We start from the raw sequence: 16,097 nt of genomic DNA, 5'->3' as shown, positions 1-16,097 counted from the left end.
TCCCCTGGCTGTGGGGGTGCCATCAGGCGAGGGCAGTGTACAAACTCCTGGCGAGTTCCTGAGCCTGGGAGCCCTTCATCAGGCAGTGAGAGACATTCAGGAAAAAAACATCCAGTCCAAGCAAAAGCTGCCAATGAGCTTCCTCAGTGTGGTGGGAGGAAAGGAGATTCTCGGAGAGGAACCTTAATTTATCATTAAAATTAATAAAAGAAGCGCTAGACTGGTAAAAAGTAAAAAAAAGTAATAATAAAGTAATTACTAATTAAGTAATTAGGGAATCATGGTGTCAGTGTGCCTCAGAGATATTTGTGCTTAACAGTCTGGGAGTCACGCAACTCTTCCAGGAAACATGGGAGGTGGTAATAAGCCTGAAATCATTTGTTCATTTTATCTTAAAAGTTGCCTGGCAGATGGCCTGAGAACTTTTCCCCAGAAGTCTCTTCCTGTTCATATATTTTTCCCCAGATCCATCCTGTTGATAATGAAGACCCATGTCAGTTCTTTGGTCAAACTGGAGTAAATGGATTAAAATCAGTGAAGTAATCCATCAGGAAAAGACCCAGACTTTTAAGGGGACAGGAATGGAGGGTGCAGTCCTGAGGTCAGATGAGAAGAGGCACTGCAGCTGTTCTTTTATATCATTATTTTTATTCAAACCTGCTGTTCAGAAATGATCATTTTAGTAAAATTCAGTCATTGTGTTTATGAAGACAACACAAGGAAAATATAGATTTCCTTCCTTGGGTGAAGGAAATAATTTACCTCATAATCAAGGAGAAAAGAGGAGAAATACCTTTAAATAAGTTATCCTTCTGGTTTTTTGCTCTAAAATCCCCCAAGTTTAACATCACAAAGAAACAAAGACAGCAACAGTACTTTAGCAATTTCTGATCTTCTCCATTAAAGCCTTGTGCCACTTTCAATTGAGTCAAAGTCCAACATTTTGCAGTGATTTTTGTCTTTCAGAACAATAGTATTTTGTGGAACAAAACAAGTCCTAAACACACTGACTGCTTTTAATGCACAGAGTTTGCATTTTATGCACAATTCTGTCCTTTGAAATACAAATCAGTTTTCAATTTAAGTGCAGATGTGCAAATAGCATCCCTGTTTTCATACAGTAATTTTCCAGAAAACTGCATAGACAAATGTTCAGTGTCACTCAGACAATGTTTCTGACTCAGATTGTGTTTCTGACTTTGGTGTTGAATACAGGCATGATCCAGAGAAACTTGATGCCTTCATCATGGATAAAGCACTCTTAGATTATGAAGTGTCAATAGATGCTGACTGCAAGCTCCTAACTGTGGGAAAACCCTTTGCCATTGAAGGTAATAACCCATTTTATAACACACCTCTGTTCCTCATGTGCTGAATTTGCTTTCTTGTGCTGTGGTATTCTCAGTGAAAATATGGAGGTGAAACTGAGGACCCCTTGAGAATTATGACAAAATCCTCAGTGATTGAACAGAACAAAAGCTCCGGCCTTTTCTTCTGGTTTTGTTGGGTTTTTTTGAATCTCATATCACTTTTACCACCTGTTTCCAGGCCAGGCTGGGTGGAGCTTTGAGCAGCTTGGTCTAGTGGAAGATCCCCATGGCAGGCATTGGAATGAAATGTTCTTTAAGGTCCCTTCCAACCCAAACCATGCTGTGATTCCATGATCTGTTGCCATGCTCCATACAGAAATTATTCCAAGTGCTCAGACAGTGTGTCTCCAGACAAGTAGGAGGCAGAGTCCATTTCCCTGCTCACCATAAAATAAAGAGGCCCCTGAAATGAGGTTTCTTTTCTGCCAGCTCTTTGTTGACATGTGTTCAAAACCCAGTTCTAACGTGTTCAAAATGAGGTTCTGCAGTTTCACTCTCATCTACAACAGGCAAATCCTGTTCTCAATTTAAAGGTCAGCTCAAGATTCCCACTGAATCTATGGTTAATTGGGAAGGGAGCCTGCCCTAGTGCTTGGCCTCCTGCAGCCTTGAGAAATTAGCAAGGGCAGCCCAGAAGGCAGCCTGGAAGCAAGGCTGGTGTGAAGCTGCTTCCAGCATGGATAAGCACATGGGCAGCAGACTTTAGAAACCACTTTTGTGATAGATGGACAGGGAAAAGGGCTGGTGCTTCCACTTTCCTCCCCTCCAAGGGCAATAGCTCCAGCTGCTCCCATCACACAGTAAAACAACCTCCTTCAGAAACCTGATAAATCCCTCTCAGAAAGGTCAGCTCTGCTGAAATAAAACCAGAAGCTTTCACAGTTTCAATATAGAAAAGGAAACAAACAAATATACACTGAACTGTATGATTTTGGATGAGTGGACTTTCTTCACATCACATATTACAAAAAAAGTATGCTGAAAATGTGATATTTATGAGTCCTAGCTGTGCTAACTCTGAAACAAGTCCTCTGATGTGAGCAAATTTATTCAGGTGGAATTACAGGCACAATGTAAAAAACTCAGCAGCAAGGGAGAAGCATTGAAGGAACAGTTATCACCTCATCACTTGTTAAAAAGTGAGCCACTGTCCTGTAAAATTCAGCACTTGTCTGTTTGTGAGAGTTTATTTCTTTCTTCCTGTGTTGTTGTGGGTGTCTCTAAGGAGACAGTCTGAAATTCTGAATTCTGAACTGAAAAACAAAAATCCACAGTGGACTAGAAATTAATCTCTGCAGGCAATTGGCATGCAACTGCATGTCTTCGAGGGATCAATTCTATTTGTTTAGAATTTCTAAAGTCAAGCCCCAGATTCTGCAAATAAAAGTACCACATTCAGAGTTACTGAATTATTTTCACTTACATGAAGTCCTTTACCCACACTTTAACATGGTGAAAGACAACACAGTGGCTAAAAACTGCATTTATTAGTATCTGAAAGTCCCTGTCTGTGCCAGAGCAGAAGTGCATGAACTGAAAGCATAGCCCCTGGTCTTTAAAATGCTGTGTGATAACAATGAAGATGGCTCCTGTATATATTTATGTGCATACAGCTCCTCATCAGAAAATGCATAGAAAGAAAATGTCACATCTGACACCACAGTCACATCCACTGCTCTAACAATGCAAGGGGATCACAGAATTATTTATGTAATGTTGAGGCTCTTTTGCATTGCTGAAATAATCCATGACAAGGGCATGAAAAGGTCTGTGTTTCTAGAGAAAATATTTATTAATCCATTGTCTCCATTTTAAGTTTTTGGAATCTCCAGTTTTACATATTTCTTGCGTTGGCCGTAATAATGTTGAATTTGCGTATTCTGTTTATATTGGGTGACTTTATTTTGCACCAAAAAAGGTCTTGTCTCAGCATTCTCAGACCACAGTGAGCCAGGTTTGAGCTGGCTGGCTGAAACAGAGTGCCAGCTTGCTCTCCCATGCTGAAGTGAACATACTTCAGCAGAAACCAGACAAGAAAGAGAGAGGTGATTGCACTGTTCTCCCTTCCAGGATATGGCATTGGTCTTCCCCCCAACTCTCCGCTCACCTCAAACATCTCTGACCTGATCAGCCAGTACAAATCCCACGGCTTCATGGATGTTCTGCACGACAAGTGGTACAAGGTTGTTCCCTGTGGAAAACGAAGCTTCGCCGTCACGGAGGTAAGGGATGAACTCGCGTCACCCAAGCGAGGCTTTGTGCAAGCTGACCATTTTTTCCCCTCATTCCTGATGGCATCCCACCCTGGCAGGGATGGGTGGCAGCTGAAAGGAAGGAGGAGGCTTCAAAGGCAAGAGCTGCTGACCCAGGCAGCAGTCAGGGCAGAGCAGGAGGGGCGCGTCAGCGGGACTGTGCTGCTGAGCGAGGCACCAGGGAGCCCCTCTGGAGACAAGCAGGGCATGAAGAGGGCAGCAAAAATCATGACCTGGTGTATTTCATAGCAAACCTGTCCGATTCTGATTCCATTCAACTGGGTGTGTATCACCATCCACAGAGAGAGGGGGAGCTCAGGACATCCCCAATTTTTAATACACCCTGACCACGTTCAAACGTGGGTGGCAGCTGCCTGTACCAAAGATGGGAGTCCAGGCTAGGAATGGTCTGCTAAGACACCATGCCAAGAAGAGAGGGGAAGTAGGTCTCACTTCATGTAGATGTATGAGAAAATGGAAGTAAATCTTCATGAAGGCACATCCAAGTGCCACATCAGAGGACTTACGCCATTATTTATGAGAAAAGGATAACTCTTGCCAGAATAGCAGGTTTTCCTCAAGTTGCCTAGACTGTCAAGTGAAAAAATAAGATAAAGTATTGAAGAATCAAAAGCATCAGCAATGTGTGAAGCTCATAGCATACTCTTTTAGCTGAAGGTCTTCCAGGAGGGATAGGTTATGTATTCTCACAGGTAAAAACCAGTTAGAATCTGCTGTCTCCTTCTCAGACTGTTCAGCCAAATGCCAAACACACACTCAGTGTTCCCTAAGGAAGTGGCAGCATTCTCCTATCAAAGAGAAGCTCAGTTTCCTGAGGCCTGACTCCCACTTTTCAATGGTCAGCTGCAAACCTCTGGCTGCTGACTAAATCACTACAAAGTTAGCATTTTTTAGAGATATTACAAAGCAAATCTTTATTTGGCATTTTAAATACATAATTTATTGGGGTATTTCTGCAGGTCTTACTACATTCTTTACTTTTTCATTACAGTTGTGTCAATAGGAAATAAATTATATTTTAATATCAGACATTCATAGAAGAAAATTCAATTTATTTTTATCCAACTTACTCATTTTTTCTTTCTTTTTTTATGTGATTAATTCAACACATGAAAGCAAACTTAAACAGAAGTGTGTATTCACTTCTCTTTCTGATTTAGCTTATCTAAAGATTGTATTATCATCTAAAAAGGAAATTATCTTTTTAAAATAGCAGTTCCTTCAATGACTTCTTGTTACTCTACATTTTAAGAAGTCTTTTGAATTAAGTCTCAGGAATTTACAAGGTGGTAATGTTATAAATGACCTCAACATTGCTTAAAACTCAAAACCCTTACAGCAGAGAAAACTTACCTTCCTAATAATTCCCTAGTGATGTGACAAAAGGAGCTTCCTCTGATAATGTCTTACCCCACATTCATCTTGGGCTGTAGGCTCTCTATTCTTAGTCACAGAATAAATTTCAGTCAAAAGTACAATTTTATTTAGTACTAGTTTACTCTCAGAACACATGGTTGCTTCTTTAAGTCTGTGGAGTGAGGTGCTTAGATCTCCTGGGAGGGGCATGAAATGATACCCTGGGCTGCAGAAGCATTAGAACCTGAGCAATACCTACCTACAAAAATTGCAAATAGATGTACATATATGGGGGTCCTTGTTCAAAATGTTACCAAGAGAGGTGCATGATCAACACAAGATTCTTCAAGACCTACCACCAAAGGGAGAGGAGGTGGGGCAAAAATCTGCTACAGTCCGAAAAGAAAATTCAGATTTTGCCCTGTGAATAGTCCCATGGAATTCCTTTGGGTTTGTTTTTTTTTTTTCACTATTGAATAGGTTTTAACCACAGGATTTGTGGGAGGCCCTAAGCATGGTGTGGCAGATGGAGGACATGTTGTGCTTTAACATAATTAAATCTTTTAGCATAACCTCCCTGTGAAGTCCAGAAAGAAGGGCAGGTGTAGCTGCTCCCAGGCTGCTTGTTTGACCATAGTCCTTACTCCATCTTCAGTTGCACTAACTCAGTGTGCACAACTGAGTTTGTTGTTCAGAAACTGAAGTCCAACAAGTTGGTTCAGGTGTGTGAACTGAAGGACTCAGTTCATGGAGTCCCACAAGGCCAAGTGCAAGGTCCTGGACCTGGGCTGGGGCAATGCCAAGCACAGACACAAGCAGGGCACAAATATAGAATGGATTGAGAGCAGCCCTGGGGAGAAGGACTTGGGCTTTGGTGGATTAGAAGCTCAAGATGCCCTGGTGATGTGCTCTGGCAGCCCAGAAAGCCAAAGATGCTCCATCACTAAAAGTGTGGGCAGGAGGTGGAGGGAGGTGATTGTGCACCTTTGCTCACTCTGGTGAGACCCCACCTGCAGAGCTGCATCCAGCCCCGGGATCCTCAGCATAAGAAGGATGTGGCACTGTTGGAGGGAATCCAGAGGAGACCACAAAGGTGATCAGAGGGCCTCTGCTCTGGACCCAGGCTGGGAGAGCTGGGGGGGCTCACCTGGAGAAGAGAAGGCTCGGGAGACCTTAGAGCCCCTTCCAGTGCTTAACTGGGATCCAAGAGAGCTGAAGAGGGACTTGGAGAAGGGATGGAGGAACAAGATAAGGGGAATGGCTTTAGACTGAAAGTGGCAGGTTGAGAGGAGATAAAAGTCAAAATTCAAACATTTGGTGGTGAGGCCCTGATAGAAGTTGCCTAGAGAAGCTGTGGCTACCCCATCCCTGAAATTGTCCAAGGCCAGGTGGGACAGAGCTTGAGGAACCTGGTCTGGTGGTTGTCATCCCTGACCAGGGCAGGGGGTTGAAACTGTCTGTAAGGTCTCTTCAAAACCACACTATTCTGGGATTCTCTGAATCTAAAAAGTCATAAAGGAAAAGACCCTTATGCAATCAGAAAGGGAGCAGAAGCAGCCTTGCAAGTCAGTGTCATTTGTGAGGTAAGATCTGCTAAGTCCAGAGCTTAATTTCCCTGAGTTGCCTCACTTTTAATGCATCTCCTACATGCATCCCCTCTTCTTCATCCATTCATTTTGGCCAAGAACTTGTGGATTTTAGAATGTGTGATTTCTTAGTTGGGAGAAATTTACTAAACTTAACAGCCAAGCAGGAAACACTCTCCAAAGTAAGGTTCCCCACTGTTACAGCCAGAAGCATGGGAATTAGTCTTGGACTTACCTTTATGTTGGTTTGTGTCATTCACTCCTGTACAGCCCAAAAATCTCTGTAACTTTACTCCCTGCACTCAGTAACAATAGTGTTCTGCAGATTCACTGAAGAGCAGACAATGCTCAACACAGAAGCAGATGATTCGTTTTTTGAAAAAGTCTCAACTCTCAGTGGGTAGTCATTCACATGGATTATATACCAAAGCAATTATATATGCTGGATTATATACCAGCAATTGCCTTTCGACAGCAAGGCTTTGTATTCTTCTGTGCTGTTTTGATAAATTTGGTCTGAGACATGCTGCACCTGTTGACCAAGAGTAATGATGCCAAAATGGGAATATATGTAGGTGAAATACTGATCAGTATAGCCTTTAAATTGGGGGATATCCATCATCCATTTTGGTCATTACCTCTTTAGCTGTGCCTGATTCATATCTACCTGCCACTCCTGCCCACTGGAGTTAATTTTTCTATAGATTTGTTTTGAGATCCATCTTCCTACTCACCATTTTTTAGTAATCTTACACTGGGAAATTATATTTCTTGTGGCAGAACTCAATGCTAGCTCTTCCCATCTGTCTGTGTCTGGCAGTGGATGAGCACCTTGCTTATTCTAAAGTGCATTTCAAAACAAAGTTGTCCTGGAAAGAAATTATTCAGCCTAGGGCTGGAAGGTTTGCAGTAAAAACCTTGCAGCTCTTCAAGCTGGGAAACCAATAAAGATGGTTTCTTTTCTGATATCACAGAGGTCAGAAGTGCTTGACTCTGCTGTTTGTATCAACCTCTCCTGCAAAACCACTTACCCAAGGTGTCTGACCCTGACCAGCACCCACTGGATCATTTATGGGGCATGCAGCTAACCCAGTCTTGGAAAGAGCACTGCAGTGAATTGCACTTTACCCTCTCCACTGCAGGCAGTTGTGGGTGGCAGTGGCTGTTCTTGGTGAGTGCTAGCCTCTAGCAATATTCCTTGAGTACTCTTGGCTTAAAATTGCCATGTTTTAGTTTCAAAGGAATGCCTTTGTGGCCAAATTGCTGAGTTTCCTGCTTAGGGTGAAACATGGTGCAGGAGGCATGAGGGATTGACAGAGTTATATTTGCACATCATATCTGGGCATAACCAATGTAATTTGTTTTTATTTTGCATGCAGTACACTCAGCTCTTCCTCTACCCTACTGTTACTGCCTCTTCAGCAGGAGCCAGGCTCTCGGGACTTGCCTTTCCATCCCATTAGCTCCACCCAAGCTCAGAAGAGACTGCAGAGAGAAGGTTTTTACAAAGAGGGTGGAAAATCAGAAAGTGAGCAGAATGTTTCCCAGAGGGGTGGTGGATGCCCCATCCCTGAAAGTGTTCAACCATCCCTGGAGGCATCCAAGGCTCCGGGCAAGCTGGTCTAATTGAATAAGGCCCTGCTTATTGTGGGGCAGTTGGACCAGGTGGCCTTGAAAGATCACTCTCAACTCAAACCAGTCTATGATTCTGTGATTTTTGAGAATCAAAAATTTTGCAATTTTCTGCTCCTAGCAGCAAAGCAGCTCTGGAACTCAGCCAGCAGAGCAGCAGGCAGGAGTATCCCTGGAAGGCAAAATGCCTGCAGTCAGTGGGTTTGGCTGCTCAGGCCAGGCAGAAATGATCAGGGCAGGGTTTATCAAGACAGCACAAAAAAGAAGAGCCCTTCCTGGTCCATGCTTTGGGAGAAGCTAATTAAGTGGACGCAATCTTTCACAGCTTTTTAGCTATGTTTTAAAAAATGTTACTGTTGAAACTGTATCTTCTGTTTCACTTGAAAGGTTTGTATTTCTCCTTTTATATTCATAACGATCACAGGACAGCTGGAACTCTAGGACTTAGACTGATTTCCATGTTGACTGGCAGTTCAGTCAGATAACAACCAACACATGGAATAAAAAAATTATATATTGCCACATATCGTTATCTCAGCTATTAATATCAAGAACTTGCTGATGCTTCACACAACTGGTATCTAACCTGACATTTAAAATAACAATATATGAAAGCACACAGACCCTTGCAGCCCAAACTGACCCTGACAGTGGTGATGCTGTGGAAGGCAAAGTGCTGTGAACCTCCTCCCTGAGGGACAGGTCCATGCTAACAGTGGGGATTGGTCCTTGACCACAGCTTTCCATCTGATCCAGATGGAAGCTGCACAGCACAAAAAAAAAAAAAATTGTCTTAGAATCATGGACTAATTTAAGTAGGCAGAGACCTCTACAATCAATGAATCCAGCCATTAATGCAGCACTGCCAAGTCCACCACTAAACTGTGTCCCTAAGTGCAACATCTGTAGTTGTTTTAAATCCCTTCAGGGATGGTGACTAATCCTCTTTTAATCTCTCATCAGTGGTGAGATCCATTGATGGATCTCACCACTGATGTTAGCTTTAAAGTTTCTGAAGGAGCTTGCTCAAACTCACTGGTCTTTTGCCTGAATTGATGATCTTTGGCTCAGCATCACTCAAGAGGCACAATCAGACAGTGCCTCATTCATCTTGCCATGATTTCACCCAGCTGTCATCCAGAAAATTGTGCCTTTCTGCTCTTTTTCCTAGTCCCCTTAAAGGTCAACCAATAGTTTCCTTTTTTGTTACACCCATCACCTGACAACTCAACAGTGACTTCTCCAACCTTGAAGTTCTGGTTTATGTTTGTCCCTGGTGCACTGCAGGTGTCAAGGAAAGACCATGCAGACACTTCCAAAAAGGAAACAAACTGCCCTGTGCTCATAAATAGCAGCTGCCATCAGTCACCTTTCACAGCACCTTGTCGCAAGAGCATGAAAAACAACCACAAAGAACAGGGAAAAAAGGTTCTGCTGTACCAAGACACTTTTCTCAGTCTGCACATATGCTGTCTGGCGGGGGAGAGGTGGCCTCTGCCCACAGGAGGAACTGGGAATGTTTCCAAAAAGGGTCTCACAAAGTGACAGATGTTGCGTTGAAAAGGGCTCATCTCAGTGTGGGAAGAGACAGTGGGCTCTGGACTTGCACTGTGGAAAAAAATACTTTGCACAACAGTCCTGCAGAAGGGAGTGAATGAGTATTGACTCTGTTAACAGAGTCAGGAGAAGGTGTGTCCTGCAAATGAGTAAAAGATTTAGATTCATCCATTGAAACCGAAAACAAACAAAGAAAAAGGTGACTGTCTGAAGAGATACTGACAGGGCTTGGAAAATTGATGAGTAGAAAATAAAACATTTATTACAAAACTGTTTTCCCAGCTCTTTGCAAAAGCCCTCACAACAAGCAGGGAAAGAAACTTCTCTTGCCAATATGAGACAGTATTTACAGTATCTTGAAATTTGTCACTTGAAAGTCTAAAGCCATGGTCATCAGTCTTTGCTAAGGATAATCCCCCTGAAGAGATTAAATATGTATTATTTTTAAGCTGCTACTTCTTTGAGAGCACAGAAAGCCATAAGAATGAAAATCAAGTCTAAAAAGAAGTCTCTCTGCAGCTACAAAAAAATGCCACAACATGGAGAGAGGGATACATTTTAATAACACTTAGCTGACTAAATAAATGCATCAGCATCAGTAGGATTTTGCAAGCCTACTGAGATGTGTAAACGAGTTTAGAATTCTACCCTTCATATCCATTTATCTCTACTAATTCCTTATCAGCACAGATGCTGCAAAACTGAACTTCCAAACATCAGCAAACCTTTTAAAAATCCTTACAGGGAAAATGTAGTCAAGAAAATACAGCTTATTATTATACTTAACACACACATGATACCCATATTTAGAATTTGGGTTCAGCAGTATGTAGCACCAAGATCTGTGCTGAGCTGCCAAGAAAATTATCTTGCAAATTATCCACAAGAATCTTTACAAGCTTCTAATTAGTCAAAGTTGGACTACAGGAGTATTTGATGACTTATTCAGTGCAGCCAGGGAGAGTAAAGCATTTACAGTCTCCTGTAGTAGGGAGTAAAACAAGAGTTCTACCCATGAAAACAATTGCTGAAATCACTAAGTGCTGTTTTTGTCTCTGCTGCCTGCTCCAAAGTGAACACAAATGTCAGACTCCTTCTCTGCATCCCTTTACTTCTATTTGGGGTTAAAAAAAGAAAAAAAAGGCACATAACTAGAGTGGAAACAATAGGAAGTATTCAGATAGCAATTGTATATATGGGTTGATAAACTGGAAAAGTCTCTTCAAGGATGTATTGTAAAAAAAAAGCACATATCTTCTGTTGTATTTGTTGGTGTCTAGAAAATGCCAATTTCCCAATTTGCCAGTGGGAAACAACTTGGAGGCTGTTGCAACTGTCGTGCTTAGCACCCATTAGCAGTAATTATCACAGGATTGACTACACTGCTTATTGCTCCAGAACTATTACATGGCCATAACTGAGTTCATTCTCCTAAAATGCAGGGAGCCACCTCCTGGATTTATGATTACAAACTTGGAGCAAGGACTGCATTTTTATCCTGGCTTAATACAGAATACACCACACAGTGTGCTTTTATTCCTTGGGAAAAAAACAAAATAAAAGGAAACAAAAATAAGATATTGCAGTAGAGAAACCCACCAGTTTGTTTTCTGTTGCCACCCCCAACCCACACACCCACTCCCCTGGCCCCTAATCTTTGAGCAGAGAGGAAAGCAGTAATGCAGAGAAATCATTTTTTCCTGCTCTTTCCACATATATTCTATGTATGCACCTAAAATACATGAAGAGCAACAAAATAAGTATTAGAGCTTGCTCCTCTAATGAGAGGAGCTTTCATTAGAGGTTGAAAATGAAATCATCTATTAGATGATTTCCTGTACTATTTAACATATGTCTCTCTACAGTAATTACGGGCAGCTGATAAATAGCCATTTTACAATGGTTTGTGAATGTGCTGATACTGCTATGTATAATCACTCCATACACTCCACACTGTCTTAATTATTTCTCCCCTACCTTGTTTTCCCTCTTAATTTAGTATCAAAAATTTCCTTCTACTGTGCAGGCTTTATCACGCAGCTCTTCCAATGCATTACCTTCTTCATTGCTAGATGAAATATTATTGATGCTTTGTTTTGGCACTTCCTTTGCTAGGAAAAGATCTCTTGTTTGGGACAATTTCAAAAGCCATCCATTACAGGTGAAAAACTCATCTGGGATGACAGTGCTGGAATTTCTTTCACCTGCTTCCAGGGAAGGTAGAAAACAATTCTGCAGAGCTGACAGGACAGGGAGCCAGACCCTCATCAGCATAAATCAGAGAGGCTTTGCTGAAGACGAGGGAGTTATTTTTCATGTAATAGCAAGTGTGCTTTCTGTAGCCTTGGTGGAGTGGCATCAAACACTGACCCCAGGCATTCAGGAACCCCCACTGCAATAGGGGTTTCTATTATTGTTTTGAATGGCAAGGGTTTTATAATATTACATTAAACCTAGTTCCCATAGCAAGAACCACCCACAGGCTGTTACTCTCTGTGATATCCAACAGCTGGAGCCTGGGAGCATTGGTAGGTAAGTGTATTCATCAGATAACTGAGCAAACACATACCCTTTTAATTATTGTTCTGTTTGTTCTCATGTTTACTGTAGCTCTGCATCTCTAAGTTGTTGCAAACTTGCCGTTGAACCTTTTCTGGGAAGGGAGTGATTTGCACTAGAGCTTCCTGGAGAACTGGCAAAAGCACCTTTAACCAGCATGTTCAGCTGTTTGGGATAGCAGGTTTTTTGCTTCTTGCAGGTGCTTTCAGACGTGTCATATTCAAAGATGGGCCATACTGAGGCCTTAGTTCTGAGACCTCTGAGAAGAAAGGTCAGACATGGGACCTCATTCTTATTTTATTCTACCTGGGCAAAAAGTTGAGCTTCACTGCCAGACCTACAGTCAAACACTTTGGTGCTTGAGCAGTGTAAAGCATTACCATCTGTAATCTCTGTGTCACCCTCCTATGCCCCTAACTGAAAGGAAAAACTATGAGACAGCAGGTCAGTAAGAAATTGTGATGTGGAGAGGCAAGTTTTCCCTTGAGGTTGAATTGATGCAGTTTCCATATCAAAACTCTGACATGCTTCTACCCCAGAGCCATTTTGCTATGGCTTTCTTATGATTTCCAGGCTGCAGTTTCTTTAGAAATTGCTTTTACACCTCCATTAGACTCTTCAACACCCTTGAAGTGTTTATTCACTGGTACAAAAATTCTCGTCTCGAAAGTTCTGCTCAGTGTGCTTCGGGACAAGGAGGTTGATTTTGGCAGAGGATCCCCAAAACAAGAGTCCAGTGCCAGCATGGGAAAGTTCTCACTCTGCTAGATTGCTGCAGCTCTGTTCTTGTAAAAAACCCATGATATGCTATCTCATACCATTGTGTTCTAAAGAGCAGTTTTCTGTGCAAACCAGAAATCAATATGCAAACCAGAAGAGAGAAATACAGCTCACAGTCACCCAACCAAAGTACCCAGAGGGACTTCCAAGCCCTCAGGTTCAGTGGACTCATCAGTTACGAGCTCTGTGGCTTAAAATGGCCTTAGAACAAGACTTCACACATATTCTGTGATGCATATTTTCACTAATTCCAGTTTCTTTTTCCAACTTATGGAAATACTCATAATAAAGCACAATCCCCACCCCTGCCCATGGAGCAAGTGAACACAAGGAACACAACAGGTCCAGGGTAGCAGCATTGCAGGTGACATACAACCCTTCCTAAACTCTACTCCTTTTTTTTTTTTTTTTTTTCATTTACTTGGTGAGTAACATTGTTTTTAATAGAAAGACACAACTGGATTTTGTATTCCTGGAAATATTTCCATAGTAATTTTCCACAAGGGATTTTAGTTATTTTTAAAGTTAGTTATGGAGGCCTGAGAATAAAGGTATACATGCACACCTAACCCCACATTGCAGTGCAGGTATCTGTGGTACAGATTTCTGCTCTACACAGTTTCTTGGTGTTCAAACATGATTAATGCCAATAGGACAAATTAATTAAAGGCTTCCTATCCTACATGAAAAGGGTGGGTTGGCAGAAAAAGGTGTGAGTGTTCCTGTTTTCCATAGCTGCAGTCAGGGTTCCTAACAAACAGTTTTAGTCCTGTTAATGTAGGGCATGGAGGGGTGCCATGTTTGTGCTACTTATTTCACATTTTCTCCATGACCCTCCATCAAGGGTAAAGTGCAAAAAGGGAAAGTTCACAATCAATTCCCTGAAAATACGAACACTCATAGAACAGTAGCTCACTGCTGATGTGGGACTTGCTTTACAGTTCATTGACTACATTCTATCAAGCAGTAGTTGCTTTTACAAATGCAGTGACACTGCAAACACCGTATTCTTGCACATGTTTAGCACTCCACCTCATTAGGGGAATGGCTCAAATTCCCTGGTGTTTGGCTGATTTTCTTCCCATGACAGATCCTTTGCTCTGGCTGAACACAAAGCAGCACAGAAAGGCTTTGCTGTGAACTCTGTCCATACTATTCTGAATTATTTCACCACTCTTGTACTCAGCCCACATTTCCACATGAAAAACAAAGCCTCTGCTTCAGCACACTAACAATCTCCTGCCTCAACTTTTCCTTTTGATTTTATTCACAGACACTGCAGATGGGGATAAAGCATTTCTCAGGGCTCTTCGTGATGCTGTGCGTTGGCTTTGGCTTGTCCATTCTCACCACCATCGGGGAACACATCGTGTACAGACTGGTCCTGCCACGAATCAAGAAGAAATCCAAGATGAAGTACTGGCTCCACACCAGTCAGGTATGTGTTCTGAAGGGACCCTGTGAAAGTTGTGTGGCTGACTAAGAAAGCCTGGACAAGAACTAGGTATGAAATGTTGTAAGAGCACTGACAGTTGGCATTTGTATGGTGACAGCAGCTTCTGGAGCTTGAAGAGGCTGACCTAAGGATAGAATGGGAAGCACAGAGGAAATTATTTAAATATTCAGTTGCAAAGCTTACAGAGGGACACCCTCCATTTGCACTTGCAGCCTCACAGCTCAGCTCTTCTGGATGACGGAAGCAACAGTGTTGTTATCCTGAACTGGCAAACCAGAACATTTCATCTCACTGTTACAGGTTCCCAAACCTGTGAGGCATGCAGGAAATGCTGGGTAACCTCCCTCATTATTCTAGAGAAACTAATGGGACAGAATTTTTCTGGGTGTTTGCTCTAAAGGAAGAAGTTACTTTACAGCAAAAGGCACAAAAGGGAAGAACTTCCATTGCTTTAAAACAGCACAGAGGAAGAAATCTTTTAAATTTAATTTAACTCCAAGGATTGTTCCCAAACTATTAATCAACTTTTCACCTTGCCCTTCTTTGAGAAAGTACGGGAAAATAAATCTGTTGTAATGACAAAGCACAGACAATTGCTTGTATCCTTCAATGTGCAAGATAATTTATGCTCAGGTCCATCAGACAAAGCCCAAATTGTTTACCTATTTGTGGAGCCATTTTTAATCTCACTTTTACTAATTTATGTTCCTCTTTTTCCTCCAGAGATTACATCGTGCTCTGAACAGTTCATTTATTGAGGAAAAACATCAGCCTAAGAAAAAACGAGTAGAAAAGAGGTAGGAAGTTCTCCGTGCCTTAAAACACAAACAATAAAAATTACTTTGAAATTAAATGCCTTCTGTTTGGATATATAGTTATGCCCCAAAGGTAATAGAATAAAAAAAAGGAAACAAGATAGAAGTGACAGATGAGGGAGGCAGAAATTAATGATTTTTTCTAGTATTAAATCTAGAAATCTTGTTCTTTCATGATTTTGCATGCACCTGATAAAAAAAAATTCCCATTGCAAAGAGAGGCTTTGCAGTTGAAGCCCACTTGTGTTTAGGGAATGAAGTTTAGGGAATGAATGATTCCAGTGCCGAAGCGCTGGCAGGTCACCGGGGCTCTGAGAGGCAGAGCCTTCAGAGGGAAAGAGAGATCAGGCACTCACATGCCTGGAACTCCTTCAGCTCTCTTCTTTAAATGAGAAAGCTGAGGAGAGGCAAATGCAGTCCTTTGAAAAAATATTGTGTCTAACAAGTCCTGAGGGAAAAAGACCTGGGTAACAACTTGGCCTTGTATGCATAGCCTGTGTCTTCTGCAGAGGAGTCAATGGGATGGGCAGCTTCCAGGGGCACAAGGCATTTCTTGGAACTGTGCACGTGCTCAGAAACTCGGTCCTACTGGTGCACTCCCTAAGGACACAGACAGCAGCACTGCTTCTCTGCAGAGAAGTTCAGGCTCAGAGTATAGAATACAAAAGGTCTTTCAGAATGTTCCTGGATGTTTGGCCTGACTGAAACCCTCA

At 42.0% G+C, this 16,097-nt stretch overlaps 1 protein-coding gene across 1 annotated transcript in view; it reads left to right on the top strand.

Moving 5' to 3' along the window:
* The window catches only part of GRIN3A (glutamate ionotropic receptor NMDA type subunit 3A), a gene marked incomplete at its 5' end in the record, with an annotated part of 68,451 nt that overhangs the window by 48,316 nt on the left and 4,038 nt on the right, over nt 1-16,097 (top strand). The window contains 4 exons of the mRNA XM_084225264.1: nt 1,216-1,331; nt 3,441-3,592; nt 14,387-14,551; nt 15,293-15,366. Of these exons, the coding sequence (XP_084081390.1) occupies nt 1,216-1,331; nt 3,441-3,592; nt 14,387-14,551; nt 15,293-15,366 (507 nt within the window). The remainder of the gene's footprint in view (nt 1-1,215; nt 1,332-3,440; nt 3,593-14,386; nt 14,552-15,292; nt 15,367-16,097) is intronic.

The sequence above is a fragment of the Fringilla coelebs genome (genome assembly GCF_963513975.1).
Source record: "Fringilla coelebs genome assembly, chromosome: Z".
Taxonomy (NCBI): Eukaryota; Metazoa; Chordata; class Aves; order Passeriformes; family Fringillidae; genus Fringilla; species Fringilla coelebs.
This window is presented reverse-complemented; position numbering and strand designations above follow the sequence as displayed.